This window comes from Convolutriloba macropyga, chromosome 13, assembly GCF_964194025.1.
Source record: "Convolutriloba macropyga chromosome 13, txConMacr16.3, whole genome shotgun sequence".
In the NCBI taxonomy this organism is placed as follows: domain Eukaryota; kingdom Metazoa; phylum Xenacoelomorpha; order Acoela; family Convolutidae; genus Convolutriloba; species Convolutriloba macropyga.
In genome coordinates, this window is record NC_134480.1 from 41,290,276 (window position 1) to 41,306,898 (window position 16,623).

At 37.0% G+C, this 16,623-nt stretch overlaps 4 protein-coding genes across 7 annotated transcripts in view; 1 reads left to right on the top strand and 3 right to left on the bottom strand.

The window, feature by feature from the left end:
- Nucleotides 1-16,623, top strand: part of LOC142352235 (nucleoporin p54-like) — a 608,913-nt gene that overhangs the window by 372,018 nt on the left and 220,272 nt on the right. The gene's annotated exons all lie outside the window — the stretch shown is intronic.
- Nucleotides 1-16,623, bottom strand: part of LOC142352233 (sec1 family domain-containing protein 1-like) — a 354,741-nt gene that overhangs the window by 46,322 nt on the left and 291,796 nt on the right. The gene's annotated exons all lie outside the window — the stretch shown is intronic.
- LOC142351727 (metallophosphoesterase 1-like) lies at nucleotides 1,794-2,827 on the bottom strand. Its single transcript, XM_075403871.1, has 3 exons — nucleotides 2,490-2,827; nucleotides 1,886-2,180; nucleotides 1,794-1,805 (listed from the first exon to the last, which is right to left on the bottom strand). The coding sequence occupies exons 1-3, from the start codon at nucleotides 2,825-2,827 to the stop codon at nucleotides 1,794-1,796; spliced, it is 645 nt and encodes a 214-aa protein (XP_075259986.1).
- The window catches only part of LOC142352237 (sec1 family domain-containing protein 1-like), a 53,110-nt gene continuing 44,754 nt past the window's right edge, over nucleotides 8,268-16,623 (bottom strand). Inside the window, exons 9-11 of the mRNA XM_075404700.1 lie at nucleotides 12,650-12,869; nucleotides 12,075-12,250; nucleotides 8,268-8,551 (exon numbers count right to left, since the gene is read on the bottom strand). Coding sequence (XP_075260815.1) covers nucleotides 8,288-8,551; nucleotides 12,075-12,250; nucleotides 12,650-12,869 — 660 coding nt within the window. The 3' untranslated portion in view covers nucleotides 8,268-8,287. The remainder of the gene's footprint in view (nucleotides 8,552-12,074; nucleotides 12,251-12,649; nucleotides 12,870-16,623) is intronic.

The following is a 16,623-nucleotide window of genomic DNA, read 5'->3' on the forward strand; positions in this document are numbered from 1 at the left end:
AGAGCGAAGGAAGTAAAATGTTGCGGCGAGACAAAACGCAAAATTAAAAATGAGCGTCAGACGACTAACAGCAAACCACGAACACAACCGCAATACAGCTACTCTCAGATTACAGCTTCAAGATGCCCGTAAAATATGCACCAACTTGTCGCTTTTTAGAGCTCACGCGTATAAAAGATAGGACTACAGATTTTTCATTTTTGAAACCTAGATCATCGAGGATTAAATTAAGGAACATTCTGGCCTCATCATTCAAATGAGTGAGATAACATATACACTTTAACATAACCGACTAAACGTCGGGAGAATTGCTCTCGAACGACTAGGGGAGCTCTAATCAATTGCAGCTTGCTTCAGTCGAGGCGGGGGGGGGGAGGGATTGAGGGGGAGCTTAAATGGGACTAAGAAGCTCAATAGTGGGCTTCAAATAACCACATTAAAGGTTAACATATAACCCTATTAAGATTTAAAGTAAACAATGGAACCAATTTCGGCGCACTTTTCGTTTGACTTTCAGTATTAAATTGCCGCCAATTGAGTTCAGCTGCTTGAAATTTTGATTGAGAGAGAATTTTAGATCACGCGAAACGCAAAAAGTCAAGGGCGTAAAAGTCACTCGAAAAGTCAAAATTGTCAAGCGAAAATTTTGCATAAAAAAACATAGCCGGTAGAATACCGGAAACGACTCGAATCGTCGTGCAAAATAACCTCTACCCTAACTTGGACAAAATCAGAATATCGAAAAAAAACTAGAAGTAACAAAAATAGTAACAAAAAGACCAATATAACATAAAAAGCGTTAAAATTTTTACATTTTTTTCAGTTCAGGGGTGTGGATAGGTGCTGGTGGGGGGGGGGGTAGTTGTTTCTTTTTGGGGGGGGGGGGGTAGGTAGTTGAATGGGATCAAATTTTCTCAAATTAACCTCTTCACCTTGAATTACAGACTGTTACCAATTGCTATACATTTCAAACTAAGCTATTGTTAAAGTCAAATGTTCAAAAACAGAAGTCAACATTCAAAAACGGAGGTAAGAGCTGGAATAGAAAGAAGTCAAAATTCAAGTCATGAACAAACTTGCTTTCTGCTAAAAAAACCTGTAGAAACTCAATACTCCTCTTCGAGTCGTAAAAAGACACACACGTTTACAATAATTGCTATGAACTTCGTTCAAGAGGAATTAAAAATAAATACTCTAAAATAAAAACAATACCGAAAATTTGATCAAAATCCACACCCAATAAACATTATCTACAACTAAAAAAATTTTCCAGATAAAATTTCCGGGATCTTCCCACAGGATCTACCTCTTTTCGCCGCTATTCATTTAAACTCCGAACTTTCAACACTACATATTTTCACAACCACAATCTTTTCATTCCACATTTCAATCATTTTCCCTACAGCCAAACGTTTCCCTAAATTTGAATGCTCTTTGCAACAACATTTCACAACACTTTTTTGAAAAGTTCAAGATAAAAAGTCTGAATTAGCTAGAAAAATGATCAAGTAGCACCGATACAGAAAGGGCAATTTGATATCACATTGGAGTTCATAAAACAATTAATTGGTTAAAAGACATCTGTGAATAGATCACATAAATCACAGCAAATCAAATCAACTTAGTTCAAAATCGCTTCAAATAAAATTTCATTTGCACATTTAAAAGAGATTAAAAGAGAAAGAAAATAAAATCATCTCAATTTTTGAAAACTGCTCACACGGTATAATAGGAATCGCCTAGAAAAGGCATAAATTTTCCAAAATGGCAAATACGAAACACGTTGTTGGTCATCACGACACTTTCTGAACAAATAAATTAAATTGTAGCACCAAATAAATAAGTAAATAGCAATCTGGACACTTTCACGTGGTAAATAACAAACGGAGTAAACAAAATTGGTTTGGTCCACGTTTAACAGTAAAATCTGAGGCTGATCATTATTGCGCCATGAGAACGAATTGATTGTCACTTCTAGAGTTTTGTCTTTTGCATCTTTGGAGTAAGAGTGCCAGATATCACAGCGATAATGGGCATGTCCACTGAGAACGAGTCTAGGTTTAAACATTGACAGAAGGTTCCGAGATACGACTTCAGACAACATATCCCAATCTTCTCTGAGAGGTTTCGAGAGGTTCAGATTGTCGCTAGTCCAATCAGCCTCGAAGCAGTCCCGTTCACTGACACGATACAAAGGGAAATGTTGAAGAATTATAGGCTTGGACGATATACCCCCTCCCAATTGAGCATGAGATGCGTGTTCTAATTTGTGCCATCTGATTAAATTTGAACATTTAGATGAAATAACACCATCAGAGCCAGATTTGCTCAAGCATTTGAAAACTCTCTGAGCTTCTCTTAGTTGCTCTTGAGTTTTGTCACAGAGAAAACACGAATCATTACGCATTAAGACGCTATTCAATAGTAAGAAATGAACGCCATTTTGAGATACAATTTTGACTTTGCTTGTGTTGTAGCTTTCTTCAAACCTCGAAACTTTGTAGTAGTTTGTATCGTAATGAAACCCAATATCGTGGTTCCCAGTGACAATGTGAACTTCCACCTTTTTGCCAGAATGCCCATCGCGCGGGATTTGTTGGTTCATGAAAGATGTAAAATATCTATTAAATCTTTGTGTAACTTGTGAGAACTCGTGTGGATACGCGTATTTGCCTTCGTCCAAGACGTCGCCTAAGATGAAGACTATATCTGGACTGAGATTTCGAACTGCAGCTTGGAATGAGGCCCTCATTTGGCCCTCTCGTTTGATTCTGTCCAGCCAATGTCCTCTCACATTTCCAAGCATGTGCACATCTGCTATCAGCATAACTCGTAGAGATGAAACGCTTTTTCTTTCTAAAATACACGTGTGAGCTGATCTAAGATTTGGGCCAAACAATTTCCTACAAATTACCCATTACAGAGATTGGAAGATTTATCTGTTAATTACCAAATCGGTAAACTAATTAGACTGATGCGATCTAAATTAGGAAAGTCGTATGTGAACAAATAGAACAAATGGTAGCACCAAATAAATAAGTTCGATAAAAATATGTTCAAAAAAAATAATTTCGAAAAAATTAAGTTCAAGTAAATAAGTTTGATAAAATTCACATAAATGAAAAACAGCCTTACTCGAGAGAACCAAAATCGACGTCACCCACAAACTTCCATTGAAAATGGCCAGATTGATGGGGGGCTCAAACAATTAAGATTAAGAACCGCCGTTAACACCATGAATTATGCCTGCTCAAAACAGTTTCTTATAATCCCATACCTAGACACTAGTAAGGCGTAAGGCTCTAAGAAAGGTGCTCGGTCACTTAATGCCCTCCGGGCTTTACCTCATTATCCGGTCTTTGAGGACAAAAAGTTAAAATCGTTGGACGAAAAATCGGTCAAGCGAAAAATTGCGTTAAAAAAGACTGCAGGAATGATATAATTGCTACAAACTTTGTTTCAGAGCAAATAAAAATGAACAGAAAACTGATTTAAAGTGAGCGTGACGTCACACGCTGTGAAAACCTTTCAAGACGCGGTACACTTAACTGAGAGAGCCGACGTGAGGGAATAGAAAAAGAGGTGCATTAGGGGGCCGGGTGGATAGTTACGGCGAGGATGCAATGAGGACGAAACTGTCAAAAAACTTCCCTTCACACTATTAAATTTTGAGTTCTCAGCAGCATCAGCAAGTTATAACCTTAGAAGCTGCTCATTGATTTAATGCCTTTCGAGCTTTACCTGTTTAACTCGTTTTTGGGAACGATAGGTCAAAAGGGCCAGAAGGAAAGTTGGCCAAGCGAAAAATCGTATAAAACCCAGTACTCAACTGCCACAACTTTGCTTAGCGGGAAAAAATTTTGGGTTTCGCACTTTTTTAGCGTTTATTTTAATAAAGGTGCATAATAAAACATAGCCGGCAATTTGTCGGAACATAGCCGCCAATGACGCGCTTGACGCACATCGGGATTGAAACAGAAAAAGAAAAAAGCAGAGATAGAAATTGACAAAAAATTCTTAAGTTTCAAAAATTGTTCTAATTCAGCGTGCAGTTTCAGTAAGATTCTAAAACTATGCTTAATTCAGCTTCTAAACTGAAACGTTTTGAGCTTAATACTAATGTCAGCTAGCAACTGCTCTAATGAAATTTGATAACTTAATGCACTACGACTTAATGACTGAGCTTTATAGATTTATCGCATTTCTTTTGATTTAGCTCTTTTGACTTTGACTGTATTCACGACATTACGTAATTCAATGCGTGAAAAATTTAAAATCCATTGAGTTGAAACAGTGAGTGAGGTAAGTCAGAAGGCTATGAATTATTTCAGTAGTAAAAAATGGGTGCTATTTCTTTTGCTGGCGGCTACAGTGTCATATCTCACGTTTTGGATGTTTTCCGAGCGGGTGTATATTATTTGCAGTCCCCAGACGCACGAGCCGTATTTTTACAATGATTTACTATATAATGGCACGTGCTCTGTAGCTGGGGATGCATAAATAACGTACTGAGGAGGCGCAAACGAAAAAGATTCCACGTTTCTCTGCACATAAGTTGCATTAAATAGAGCAAAAAACATCTAAAGCTTGACTTCGGAAAATTACTTGCCTCACTTCTACAAAATACTTCATTTTCTGGACTCTTTCTCCTTGCACTAAAATCAAATTAATTTCTCGACTATAAAACCAGTACCCTAGAGAGATCAGTACACACATCAGAAACGTCACTCAAAATCTTTAATTCAACGAGAGAAAGGAACAGAACAAAATCATAAACTTTTGTCAAGACAGTAAAAAGTAGCTCTAAAGCGTACCTGGTTCTCCATGTGTTGATTCCATTGAAGGAAGGTTGGGAAATGCACAGATTGCAGTTGCCAGTTCAAATATGAGCCATTCACACAGTGCAAGAGAGATCAGAAGAGTCAAGGAGATAACAAGAAGAGCAAGCGACAGATTCTTTCTCACTGTTCGCGTTCTCCGGCTCCAGTAGTCATCACTTCTCATTGCTATTTTTTGCAGTCAATTGTCAAGCGGTCACCAGTGAATGAATATTATAAGAACATCATAAAGCACATATATGACTGAAAATAGATCAAAACCCACGCAAATACAATAATGACAGGTATTTCGACTCCAATAGCTGCTGAAAACACTGAGCAGTGCATTTAAAGTGTTTACACCTTACACAGTGCAACTAAATGACTTGACCAATAAACAACGGCAATCTAAAACCTCACCGATTGGAAACTAACAAAATTGCATTCATAAAATAAATCATACAACAACTGTGATCACGTAGGAAAGAAGTAGAACAATATTCATACGTTTTACAATTCATCCGCCAGAACATCCATTGGCTTTTGAGAACATTTCAGTGGAATTTCGTGGATCATTATCATTCCCGAAGATACAAGAATGACGCAGAAAAAGCCAGTGAAGATATAAAAGTTTTTTGTTAACAGAATTTTCAAGAATTTTTTTCTCTTCCTCATTCATCATTCAGCATAGTCGACAAGGCCTCCTACAACTAGCTCTCAAGAAGTCTTAAACACCTTGCTATATTTTGAGTGGGAGGGGGCTGAGGAGGGCGGGGTCAACTTCTAACAACCACCCTTCACACCATATGTATAAGTCTCCAAAACAGTTTCTGTTAAACGCATACTTGGGGACCAGTGAGCTGAAAGGCTCTAAGAGCACTTAATTCCCGCTGGGCGCTACCTGTTTATCCCGTTTTTGAGGACGAAAAGTCAAATGGGTCAGACGAAAAAATCGGTCAAGCAAAAAATCGCACTAAAAGACCCACAGGACTAATATAATTGCTAAAAACTCCATTTGAGAGCAATTAATAATACTTAATTTAAGTATAAAATATCTTCTGCTGTTTCGTTAGACAATGAGACACTACAATCGAGGCATCTGATTGAGCATTAACAGTCAAAACATAACCGACAAACGTCGGGCGAACTTCACTCAAACGAATGGCGAGCGGTTGGCTTTGGTAGTACCCAGCTTAGGAGAGATGCTAACATGGGGTGAGTGGAGTGGTGGTGGAGGGGAGGAGGGTGGAGTTGGGGGTTTTCAAGCGATGGGGGGATAAATTGTTTCCTCAAAACAGTATAAGTAAATTGCGTTTTCATGACTGGTATAAGGCTCAAGGCTCTATGAGCCCTTAATGCCCTCCACTCCGGGCGTTACTCGTTTATCCAGTTTTTGAGGACAGAAAATCAATTGGGTCAGACGAAAAATCGGATAAGCAAAAACTCAAATAAAAAACACCACATGACTAACATAATTGCTACAAACTTTCCGTTGAGAGCAATTAATTAGGCTCAACTTTAAAAATATAAAAATTTCAAAAGACAGAACCAACTTTAGTTTTATCCGTGAAAAAAATGTCGACAAGCTAAAACAGAGGACAAGCATAACCGACTTAAGTCAGACAAATTGCTGTCGAACGACTTGCGAAATATCAATTTTACTGTAGCATGGTTTAGCCCTGGGGGGGGGGGGGGGGGGGGGGAGAGAACGCAATGCGTATACTGTTTGGGGCTTCAAATGACGTTAATAAGCTTATTATAGACCATTCATAAGATTTAAACTTGAAAAAAAAACAAAATCTATTTCGGCGCTCTTAGTTTGCGTTTAAGTAGTATATTTCCGGCAAATTATTTCAGTCGCTTAAAATTGTGCACGAGCAAATATGTATTAACGCAATCCAATTGATACTAGAAAAGACGTAGCCGGCAGATTACCGGAATAGCTGCGAAATAGACTTGTGTGTCGTATAACTCAGATAGAAACATCAAGTTGACGTCACGGCTCAAAAACTATAAGAACATTGAGCGATAAATTAGTCAGGCTTGCTTAAACAGAAATTCACTCCGCAGAGACTTATCAGGGACCCTGACCGGTCAATTGGCCGACATACAAATTAGCCGACACACCATTTAGCAGACACTTGAGCAAATATAACTACACGAAAACCACCGTTCACGATAATTACCCGCGCATTAAGCGATAAAAGTAGCGTCCCTTAGTTGTAAAACAAACATTAATCGGCTATTACTGCTAGCTAAATTGGCCATGCCTCAGCGGCCCGTAGGACATGATATGAATCTATCACAACCAAACAAATTATTATGGCCGAACATAATTAAGTCGACGCTTCCATTAACACTATTTAAATAACACAGTTACGATTTCGGTCTTTTTGACGTCGTCTTGATGAAATCTGTCGGCCAATTGGCGTGTCTTCTAATTTGTGTGTTGGCTAATACCCCTAGCCCCATCAGGGACCTTTATTGCACATATGAGTTCCTTTGACCTTGAGCAAATTCAAATTAAAGTTTGAAAGTGTAAAAGTCATTTTTATTGAGTGACGTCACTTATGATCAAAATCTAATCACGCAAATGACTTTAAAAATTTTGCTAGGGTGAGTGAAAAATCACTTCACTCGCGCAAATACCGTTAGTCAAAAGAAGAAGTCATTCAGTAAACTTTACTTTTTCAGCTTTGCGTTGTGAACAAATAAACACAAAAAGAGCGCCAGACGACGAAACAAAAAACTGAAGGACAAGTCCTGACACAGTTCAACGAATTTTCATTGACTAAGCAAAAGACTAGACCTAGAACGGACAATAAATGGATTGGAAAAAACCACCTAGAACAAATCCGATCAAAAAATTGGAGTGAAATAGGAGATTGGAAGAAATTGGAATGAAAATTTACGCCGCAAAACCACTTGCCTGTTTCGCAGTGACCAAAATCACTGCTCCAATTTGACTTCAAAAATCATGAAAAAGTGTGAACAGATAAAATAGCGCCCCAATACAATTCAAACCCATTACAATATCTTCTCAATCAAGCTTTTGCCCGATATCCTATGCCCCTTGTAGGCTTCCCAAAAAGTCCGAAACAAAATATCCTCCACAGGCGGCATTTTTCCGGTTGAAATAGCAGCACTGTGCAAAATTCTCACAATCCAGAGTCACAAATGGCCAGGAAGCGCAGTATCGAGATACAGTCCAATCAAAATTTGAGCTGCAAGTAACAGGAACCAGCGCATTTTTTGCAACCAGAGGCATCTGAAGACCTTATCGCGAAGAGCTCCTAAGATCCCTTTGCGCAAGTTAAAAGGTTCAAATATTAATCGAAATTTTAAATGTTTCGCTATTAAAAATGGCGCAAGTTAAACTATTTTGAATATTTTGAATGATACAAAATAATTACCAAACAAACTTTCAATTAAATTTTATAAACGCGTAATTTGATTGTTTTATTCTGTTTTCAGGTCTGTTGGTATTCCACCTTACACACAAAGTAAAAAAAATAACTAGCCTCTGTTTCGAATAGCTGGTCGAGTTTCCTGAGTTTGACCTCTTCCAAGACTGCACTGGCGATGTTCATGTGCATGTTGATGTGTCTCTTCTTCTCCAACAATTGTGGCAGACTGCTCACAGCATTGGCAAGGAGTGCCGTGTTCCCACTGACCAGTTCCGCTGCTGCCTCTGCCACTGCACCACTGCTGTCATCGTCTAATCCCATCTGAGCCTGAACACAAGTGCATTAACAGGCTTCAAATGACGTCATCATAGGCTATTATAGACCACTATAAAAATTGAAGTGGAAAACAAACCAATTTTGGCGCACTTTTCATTTCATTTTTAGTGGTAAATTGCCGCCAATTGAGTTCAGCTGCTGAAAATTGCGAACGAGAGAACAATTTAAATAACGCAAAATTTAAAAAGTCAAGAACGTAAAAGTCACTAGAAAAGTCAAAACGGTAAAGCAAAAATTTCACGTTAAACAGACACCAGTTTTCAGAAATACTCTTAAATTGCCGGGGAAAAGCCTCCATTAATTCCCATGACCGCGATTGGGATTGAAACTTAAAACCAGAATAGAAAAATTGAATGATTTAGAAAAAAACGAAATAAAAGTGCGCTCTAATTCGGGTGATTTCGTAGTCAAGCAAAATTTTGCTTCTTGACGAGAGCATATATCGATTAGTATCATTAGCAATAAGCATTAGACCTGGTGACTAAGACTAACTAAGACAAAATTCAAATATCGGGCATCCAAAACTGGGATTCATAGGTCTTTCCCTCTTCAAATCTTGATTTTCTTTTTTTGGATCTATTGTTTCGGGGCCCCACCTTAGTGAGCATAATTTTTTTATGACCCCCAGGCGCACGTGCTATTTTCTTACATAGTAACGTGCTGTATAACATATAATTTGTAACTGGGGGTCGTAAAAAACACCGGAGGGGGGAGGGGAGGAACACAATAGATCCCTTTTTTATATTGACTGTTTATATTAGATTTTACTGAGCAATTGCCAGTTAAGGGCACTTTGAGTAGAAGGAGCGAATACAGAGACTAGCCTAGAGAAATAAAAAAAAATCTCGCGAAGTGTCAAGAAATGGGAAATATTGGGTGAAGCGAAAAAATTAACAGATAATAGCCGCCATTGATTCACATAACCCGGATTGGGATTGAAAGAATAGAAAAAAATGAAACACTGATCGATGTAAGAAAACATTTTAAAGTGCAAACTGATTTGGCATACTCCTGCTACTTAATGACAGGATGCAGCGGCTATTATAAGAATCAAGAAGCATTAGAGGTGGTGACTAGGACTAATAAGAAAAAAGTTTAAGTAATGGGCATCAAAAATGGGGCTTTATGGATATTTACCATTTCGATTTCTGATTTCAATTTTTAAAAATTCGTTCATTTTAGATTGCTTTGCTGAGCACCTGCTGTTTGAAAGTACTTTGAGCAGAATGAGCGAAGATGGAAACGAGTTTAGAAAAGTCAAAGAACGCAAAATGTCGAAAAAGCGGCAAAATGAGGTAGTAAAGCGAAACAAAATTTTATTAAGAGAAAAAAAATAGGAGCGCAATAATAGCCTGCTGAGACGCGGCTGAAAATAAAAAACACAAGCGAAGTGTCCCAAAAATTGGAAATATTGGGTAAAGCGAAAAAATGACAAAATTGAAAAAAAAACTAGTACAAGTAGTGGTACACAGGGAAAAACCCGAATATGACTCTCACTAGAGGACCAGTCCTTGATAGTCAACGAAGACGATACTAATAAAATAGAAAATTAAAACACAACCGACTAACGTTGGGCGAACTGCTCTCAAACGACCGGCGAGTGGTTGGCTTCGTTAGTAGCTAGCCACAGTTTAGTGAGACTAGCTCTAGCTTGATTCGACTCCGCAACTTTTAGTTTTCTAGCCTTGTTAGAAAATGAATCAAACAAAAAAACTGATATTTTAAAAATTTGCAAAATATTGCAAAAGTTAAAAGGAGAGCTTCCAGATCTCGCAGTGAAAATGTTGAAAACTATTTTTTCTCTCCGAGTTATTTCAACTAACTAATCTACAAGACTCGAAAAGCTTCGTGGGCCAGTATTGATCGTTAAACTCAGAAAAGGACAAAAAATATAACAAAAACTTTGGATTGCAAATTTTGACAAAATCTTGCTAAAATTCAAAATATTAAAATCTTCAAAACCATTTCATTGTCTCACGAGACTATCCAGCATCCCTCTTTCAAGCTTCAAATAGTTTCACTGGCTCATAAAGATCCATATACTTAGAACAAGATAAATATTTTCCAAAAATTTGAAAACTAAATTTTATCAAAAAATTGCTAAAGCTGGAGCCATTAAAATATTGATAACCATTTCATTTACTGTAGAAACTATGCATCAATTATTATCCAACCTTAGAGGAGGTCCCTACGAACCTGGTGCCGGAAAAAAGTATAATAAATTCAAAGATTCAAAAAACTTGAAAAAAATGCAAATATTTTTTAAAAATTGCTATTTAAATCTTGAAAACTATTCCATGACATCTAGAAGCTATGCAGTAACCTATAATCAAACCCTAAAGGAGGTTATGTCGCTCTTGAGGCTGGAGAAACATAAAAAGTGACAAAATTTCGAAAAAAAATGAAAATTGCAACTTGCATAAAAAACTGCTAAAATTTGTGATAATAAAAGTTGAAAACTAATCCACGGCCAAAAAACAATTTACAGTAACTTATTATCAAACCTAACGGAGATTATTTTGTAAGGCTGAAAAACCTGAATAAAGACAATATCAAAAAATCGAAAAAATAGCAAATTTCGTAAAAAAAACGCTAAAATTCGTGATGTTGAAATCTTGAAAAACATTCCATTGCATTTAGAAATTATACAGTAGCCTATTGTCAAACGCTAGAGGAGGTTCCCCGTCTCTTGAGGACGGAGAAACCAAAAAACCGACAAAAATTTTACAAAAAAATTAGTATAAAATTGCGTTTTTAGCGATCGGTTGTTCGTCAGTAGCTTTCGTGGGGGGGGGGGGGGGGGGGGGGGGACACAGATGGGGAGGGAGGCAGGGGCGTAGGGTGGGAAAGTGGTGTGGGGGGGCAACAGCGCGGTGGGGGGACAATAGTGGGGGGGGGGTCAACAGTGGGGCTGTCTTCAACCGCTAAGAACCACCCTTCACACCATAAGTATAAGTCTCCAAAACAGTTTAAGCAGAAACAGAGCTGAAGGGCTCTAAGAGCACTTAATTTGCGCTTGGCGCTACCTTCTTATCTCGTTTTTGAGGACGAAAAGTCAAAAGCGTCAGACGAAAAATCGGTCAAGCGAAAAATCGCATAAAAAAGACCGACAGGACTAATATAATTGCTACAACTTCGTTTGAGAGCAACTAACAAAACAAACTTCGTTTGAGAGCAATTAACAAAACAACCAAACTTTTAGCATTTTTTTAAGAAACCGGTGTCTTCAAAGACAAAGACGCCAATAACATATTGTTAACAAAAGTTAACAACGACTCCTTTCAGAAAGTAAAAGCCATCTATGAGAAAACAATTGAAAGAGTAAAAGAACAATTTAAGAAATTTGTCAAAATTCGAAATTCACCAATGTGATGCTATTTGAAAATGCTATTTTAAAAATGGCTTAAGAGTAAATGAATCCACTAGCTATTAGCTGAACCAAACAAATATTAGATTTCAAATTCAAACCATATATTTTAATTGTATATTTATTACTTCTCAATGTCTCACTTACCTTCAATGCAGTTATCTCGCCCTCGCTGGCCTTGTAGTCTTCTAGGCTCTGCTGTATGGACTCTGCTACAGTTGGGAAAGGATTCCCTTTCTGTTCAGACCAGAACATATCGTTAGGACTCAACTCGTGCTCTTTGTTACTCCCGCCAACACCACTACCTCCAGTTCCACTACTTACTACAACATGTGATTCATTTTTGGACCTTCTAAATATCGGATCATTTGAATAACTGTTCTTTTTTTCTCTCTGTGCCAAGTTACTCATTAACAAGTGATGAATATCAGATAGCCACCTTTGATTCTCTTAATTAAGATCGGAGTTTACCTCCACTTAATCAATGTTGCTCAGGACCTAGCTTTCTTCATTACATAAGGACATGGGCTTATTTATATTCGTCCGTAAATAAGAGTAATATCCGCCTAGTTTTTTCATCAACCGATGAAGTAATGATAATGCCATAGCTAAACAGTTTGGATCTTCTAAGAATTAGCCAATGATTACAAGCATGGCAATACTTGAAAATATACATTTGGACACTAGCGCCGGACGTATAATGACAATTGTCCTCAACTAACATTTAATTTTGTTGAGCTGCAGATCCATAGTGTCATGCACAAGTGCCTGATATGTCCAGGAGTGGTGGAGGGGAGTGGCCAAGTCTATATTTCTGTCAAGCAGAACTAGCACTGGTCGATGGAAGGAAAGTTGCCCAGCCCCTGCTGACTGGAATGAGTCCTGGGTGAAGAGATTGCTTCTCGTATCGCGAACACTCTCTCGCAGTTTCTTGTCCAACAACTACACAACAACTAACTGCCTTCAAATTATACAATTAAACCTTCATTCGGAACGTAATGCAGTTTTTCCTCCGCAGTTTTGATTAACACCACAGAGCATACGAAGGCTCTAAGTGAGTTACTCATATTTAAAGCTTTCAGGCTTGACCAATTGATCCTGTTTTTTTAAAAAAGTCAAATTGCTCAGGCGAGCGAAAAAGCACTCTGGAACAAAACTCCCAAACAAAGATTTTGCATAAGAAACAACCGGAAGACTCCAGTTCATTTCATTTTTAAGTGTAAGAGACAACAAAAATCAATACACCAAAATATCTCAAAAAGACCACCTGGGACCCCAAATAAATACTGCTATTTTGCTTCATCAAGATTTACCAGTTCGTCCCTTTTCTTTTGATAGCTAGTTCGTCAATGCTGAAACAAAAGAAATAACATGCTGGACAAAAACGTTGAAACAAAAAATTAACATATACCAACATAAAAACGCTTCAAACTTCCTTTATATTATTTGCTGTCAGGTACATAATTGATTCAGGTCAATAAACTGTAACCTTCCGATAAACCTCAAAAAGTTGAGATATCCTTGTTTGCCTTGCATTGGTTCATTTCTAGTGAGGTTAGAGCGTTCGACAAAAAAAATTATTTCTTAAACATGATTGAATATATACAACTAATAGATATATTTATCATGACACAAGTGGACTTGCACGCAATAGTGCTGATTCTTTATTGCAGCAAACCCAATATTTAACTCAGAAACACTTCAACGTTTTTCAACTTTACTACATTTCAAACATATAATTTACTAGCTCTTGATTGTTAATAAGATAAGAATCCTTTAACTTATGGTATATATTTTTTAATTTATCACTTGTAATTTTTTCTACGTTTCCAGGTAGAAGATTTAATTCCCTAAGCTTATTATACAATTTAGCAGCACGATATTTGATAGAGAATTTCTCAAGTTTTCTCTTGCAGCAAGGTATATCGAGTAATCTTAGCTCGGATTGCCTCGTATTCCTCCTTTTTTTTTATTTAATTGAAACATTTCGTTACAATAGCCCTCAGAATGAAAATTGCAAACAGATTTAAGAACGAATTTAAGTAGCTCATAGACTGAGAGAAATCCAAGTTTGAGAAACAAAACACTGCAACTGTCTGATTTTCGTCGGAAGGATATAAACCTTTTTCTGCAACATAAAAAATGGTAGTAAAGAAGAGTAGCTCCAGCAACCAAATATAAGAACGCCATATTGAATAATGGGAATTACGTTAATCGAATAATAGCTTACAAGTTGTGACCTAGGAAAAAAAGGTCTCATTTTTGATACAATTACACAATCCTTGCTTAATTTTTTCTTTACATGCTCAATATGGCTGATAAAAGAAAGCTTTGCATCAATTCTTACACCAGATACTAGCACATAGAGTGAGTTTGGACAACTTGATCAACAAACAGATATTCACTTGCATCTATTTTGAACCAGCATTTTCATTAAAATAGTCTTATCAAGATTAAGTACCAGTTTATTTGATTTCAACCAGTTATTTTTCTTCAAAAAAATTGCTCCACGAATTGTGAAAAATGAAACCACAGAAGGCTCTCAGTCAAATTTGCATAACACGAACGTGCATAAAATTAGCAAAAATTGAATGTGAGTTGAAGCGTGGCGTCACAGGTCCTAACAAAAATTTCACGGCAAAAAAGGCCAAGCGGTTCCACTACGCTATCGCTAGCACAGCTGTTAACTAGAAATGATGGAAACTATTCAAAATTATGGTTGTTATAATCCGAAACAGTATCCAATTCAATGCGCTGCTTACAACCTTAAAATGTGCTGTTTCTAATAACTGCCCTCAACTAAACACTGAGTGACATATACTGAGTTGACTTATTTCCTTCAATTAAAGTAAGCAGAAGTCTCTTTTAGAGAGGTAACTCATGAGTAACCAAAATCAATAAAGAAACGAACACAAAACTAGCTCAAGTACCGGTACAAAATTACGTCACGCACACAATTCAGTCAGAATGGCATTAATGAAAACAAAAAATAAGATTTGAAGTTGGCATGACGTCATATTATCTCGTAACAAAACTCTTGACGACGAAAAACCCAGGAGAACATCAAAAGCTATGCCCAACTATCACTCATGCAATTAAATTTTGCTGCAACAAAGTAGTTCTTCAATGGCAAACAATATACCCAGCAGATTGCCAAGAAATATTGGCAACTGATTTCTAAAACCCCGACTGGGTTTGAAAGAAAAAAATGCCTGCTACACAAGAACAACTTGTAGTTTGACCTACTTCTGTCGCAAAATGTCAGGATACAGTGTCTAGTATCAATACTAAAAAGCATTAGAGAGGGTAACTAAGACTTATAAACGCAACATATAGAACAAGCTGGAAACTAAGGTGAAGCAAAACAGATTTTTGGTGGACTAAGTAAAACATAACTGGACAAGTGCTAAACAATTCAATTTATTTTATTGACAAAACCAAAAATAGACACCGAATTGACTTGGAAATCAGTTTGAAAACCATTTAATAAAAAACTTCGATGAAAAAACTCGAAAGCAGTTTTAAAAAAGTCAAGTTGCTGCATGTAAATAAAAACATAACCGACTAATCGTCGGAAGCATTGCTCTCGAACGACTAGTGGGAGCTCTAATCAATTGCAGCCTGCTTCAGTCGTGGTGGGAGGAGGGAGGGAGGGGGAGCCTAAATGGGACTAAGAAGTTCAATAGTGGTCTTCAAAAAACCACAGAGGTTAACATATACCACTATTAAGATTTAAAGTAAAAAAAATGGCACCAGTTTCGGCGCACTTTTCATTTGACTTTTATTATTAAAAGGCCACCAATTGAGTTCAGATGCTTGAAATTGTGATTGAGAGAGAATTTTAGATCACGCGAAACGCAAATTCAAGGGCGTAAAAGTCACCCGAAAAGTCAAAATTGTCAAGCAAAAATTTTGAATAAAAAAGACAAACACGTTTACAATAATTGCTGTGAACTTCGTTCAAGAGCTGTTAAAAATTAGCTCTCCAAAAGCAAAAAAATACCATTTTCTCAATCCACTTTAGATCTGGATAGAGATAAATTCATGCCGCAAAACCACTTGCTTTTTTACAAAATTTCCTGTCTTGGCCTAAGAAGCATGCCAATTTCCAAAATCGCGAAACTGTGTCAACAGAACTTTAAAAAACACAGCAGGACAAGTCCTTGCCAAGAGTTTTAAAAAATTCATCGCCTAAAAAAACGAGAATGACCTAGAAATGACCAGGAACGCGCTCGTAAAATCATTTAGAAAAAATAACGAAAAAACAGTAAAAGATCAAGGTAAAGCTGCTATAGTTGTAAAAGGCCAACTTTAAACAGTATTGCTATTTTAATCATTTACAAAATGTTCACCAAGTATAAGTAAAAACTACGAGGTGCCTGACTGCAGAAAAAATTGCTCTTCTGTTGAAAAAACTTTTTGAAATCTGTTGAAAGTTGTATGCATTTTTGCTGTGCGGGATGGATGAATTAAATCTATTTGTGCTTCCATTAACTTGAGGAAACTCATTGTTTATTTAATCAATGGACAGGAGTGATAAAATAACCGCAAAAAGAACACGTATGCTGATACTTTGCCAAGACTTCTGAGCACTTGACTTTCACCTTAGCTCGTTTTTGCATTTTAAATTTTTAAAGAAAACAACATATCCTCTAGAGATCTCAGTTAAAATCAATCTGACTTAACAAAGTGTCTT

What these genes read in the sequence shown, in the direction of transcription:
- LOC142351727 (XM_075403871.1), bottom strand. Translation starts at nt 2,827, where the DNA reads ATGCTGATAGCAGATGTGCACATGCTTGGAAATGTGAGAGGACATTGG. An exon ending in AACTACTACAAAGTTTCGAG is followed by an intron (nt 2,181 to 2,489) that starts GTTTGAAGAAAG and finishes GTATCGTGTCAG; the next exon opens with TGAACGGGACTGCTTCGAGG.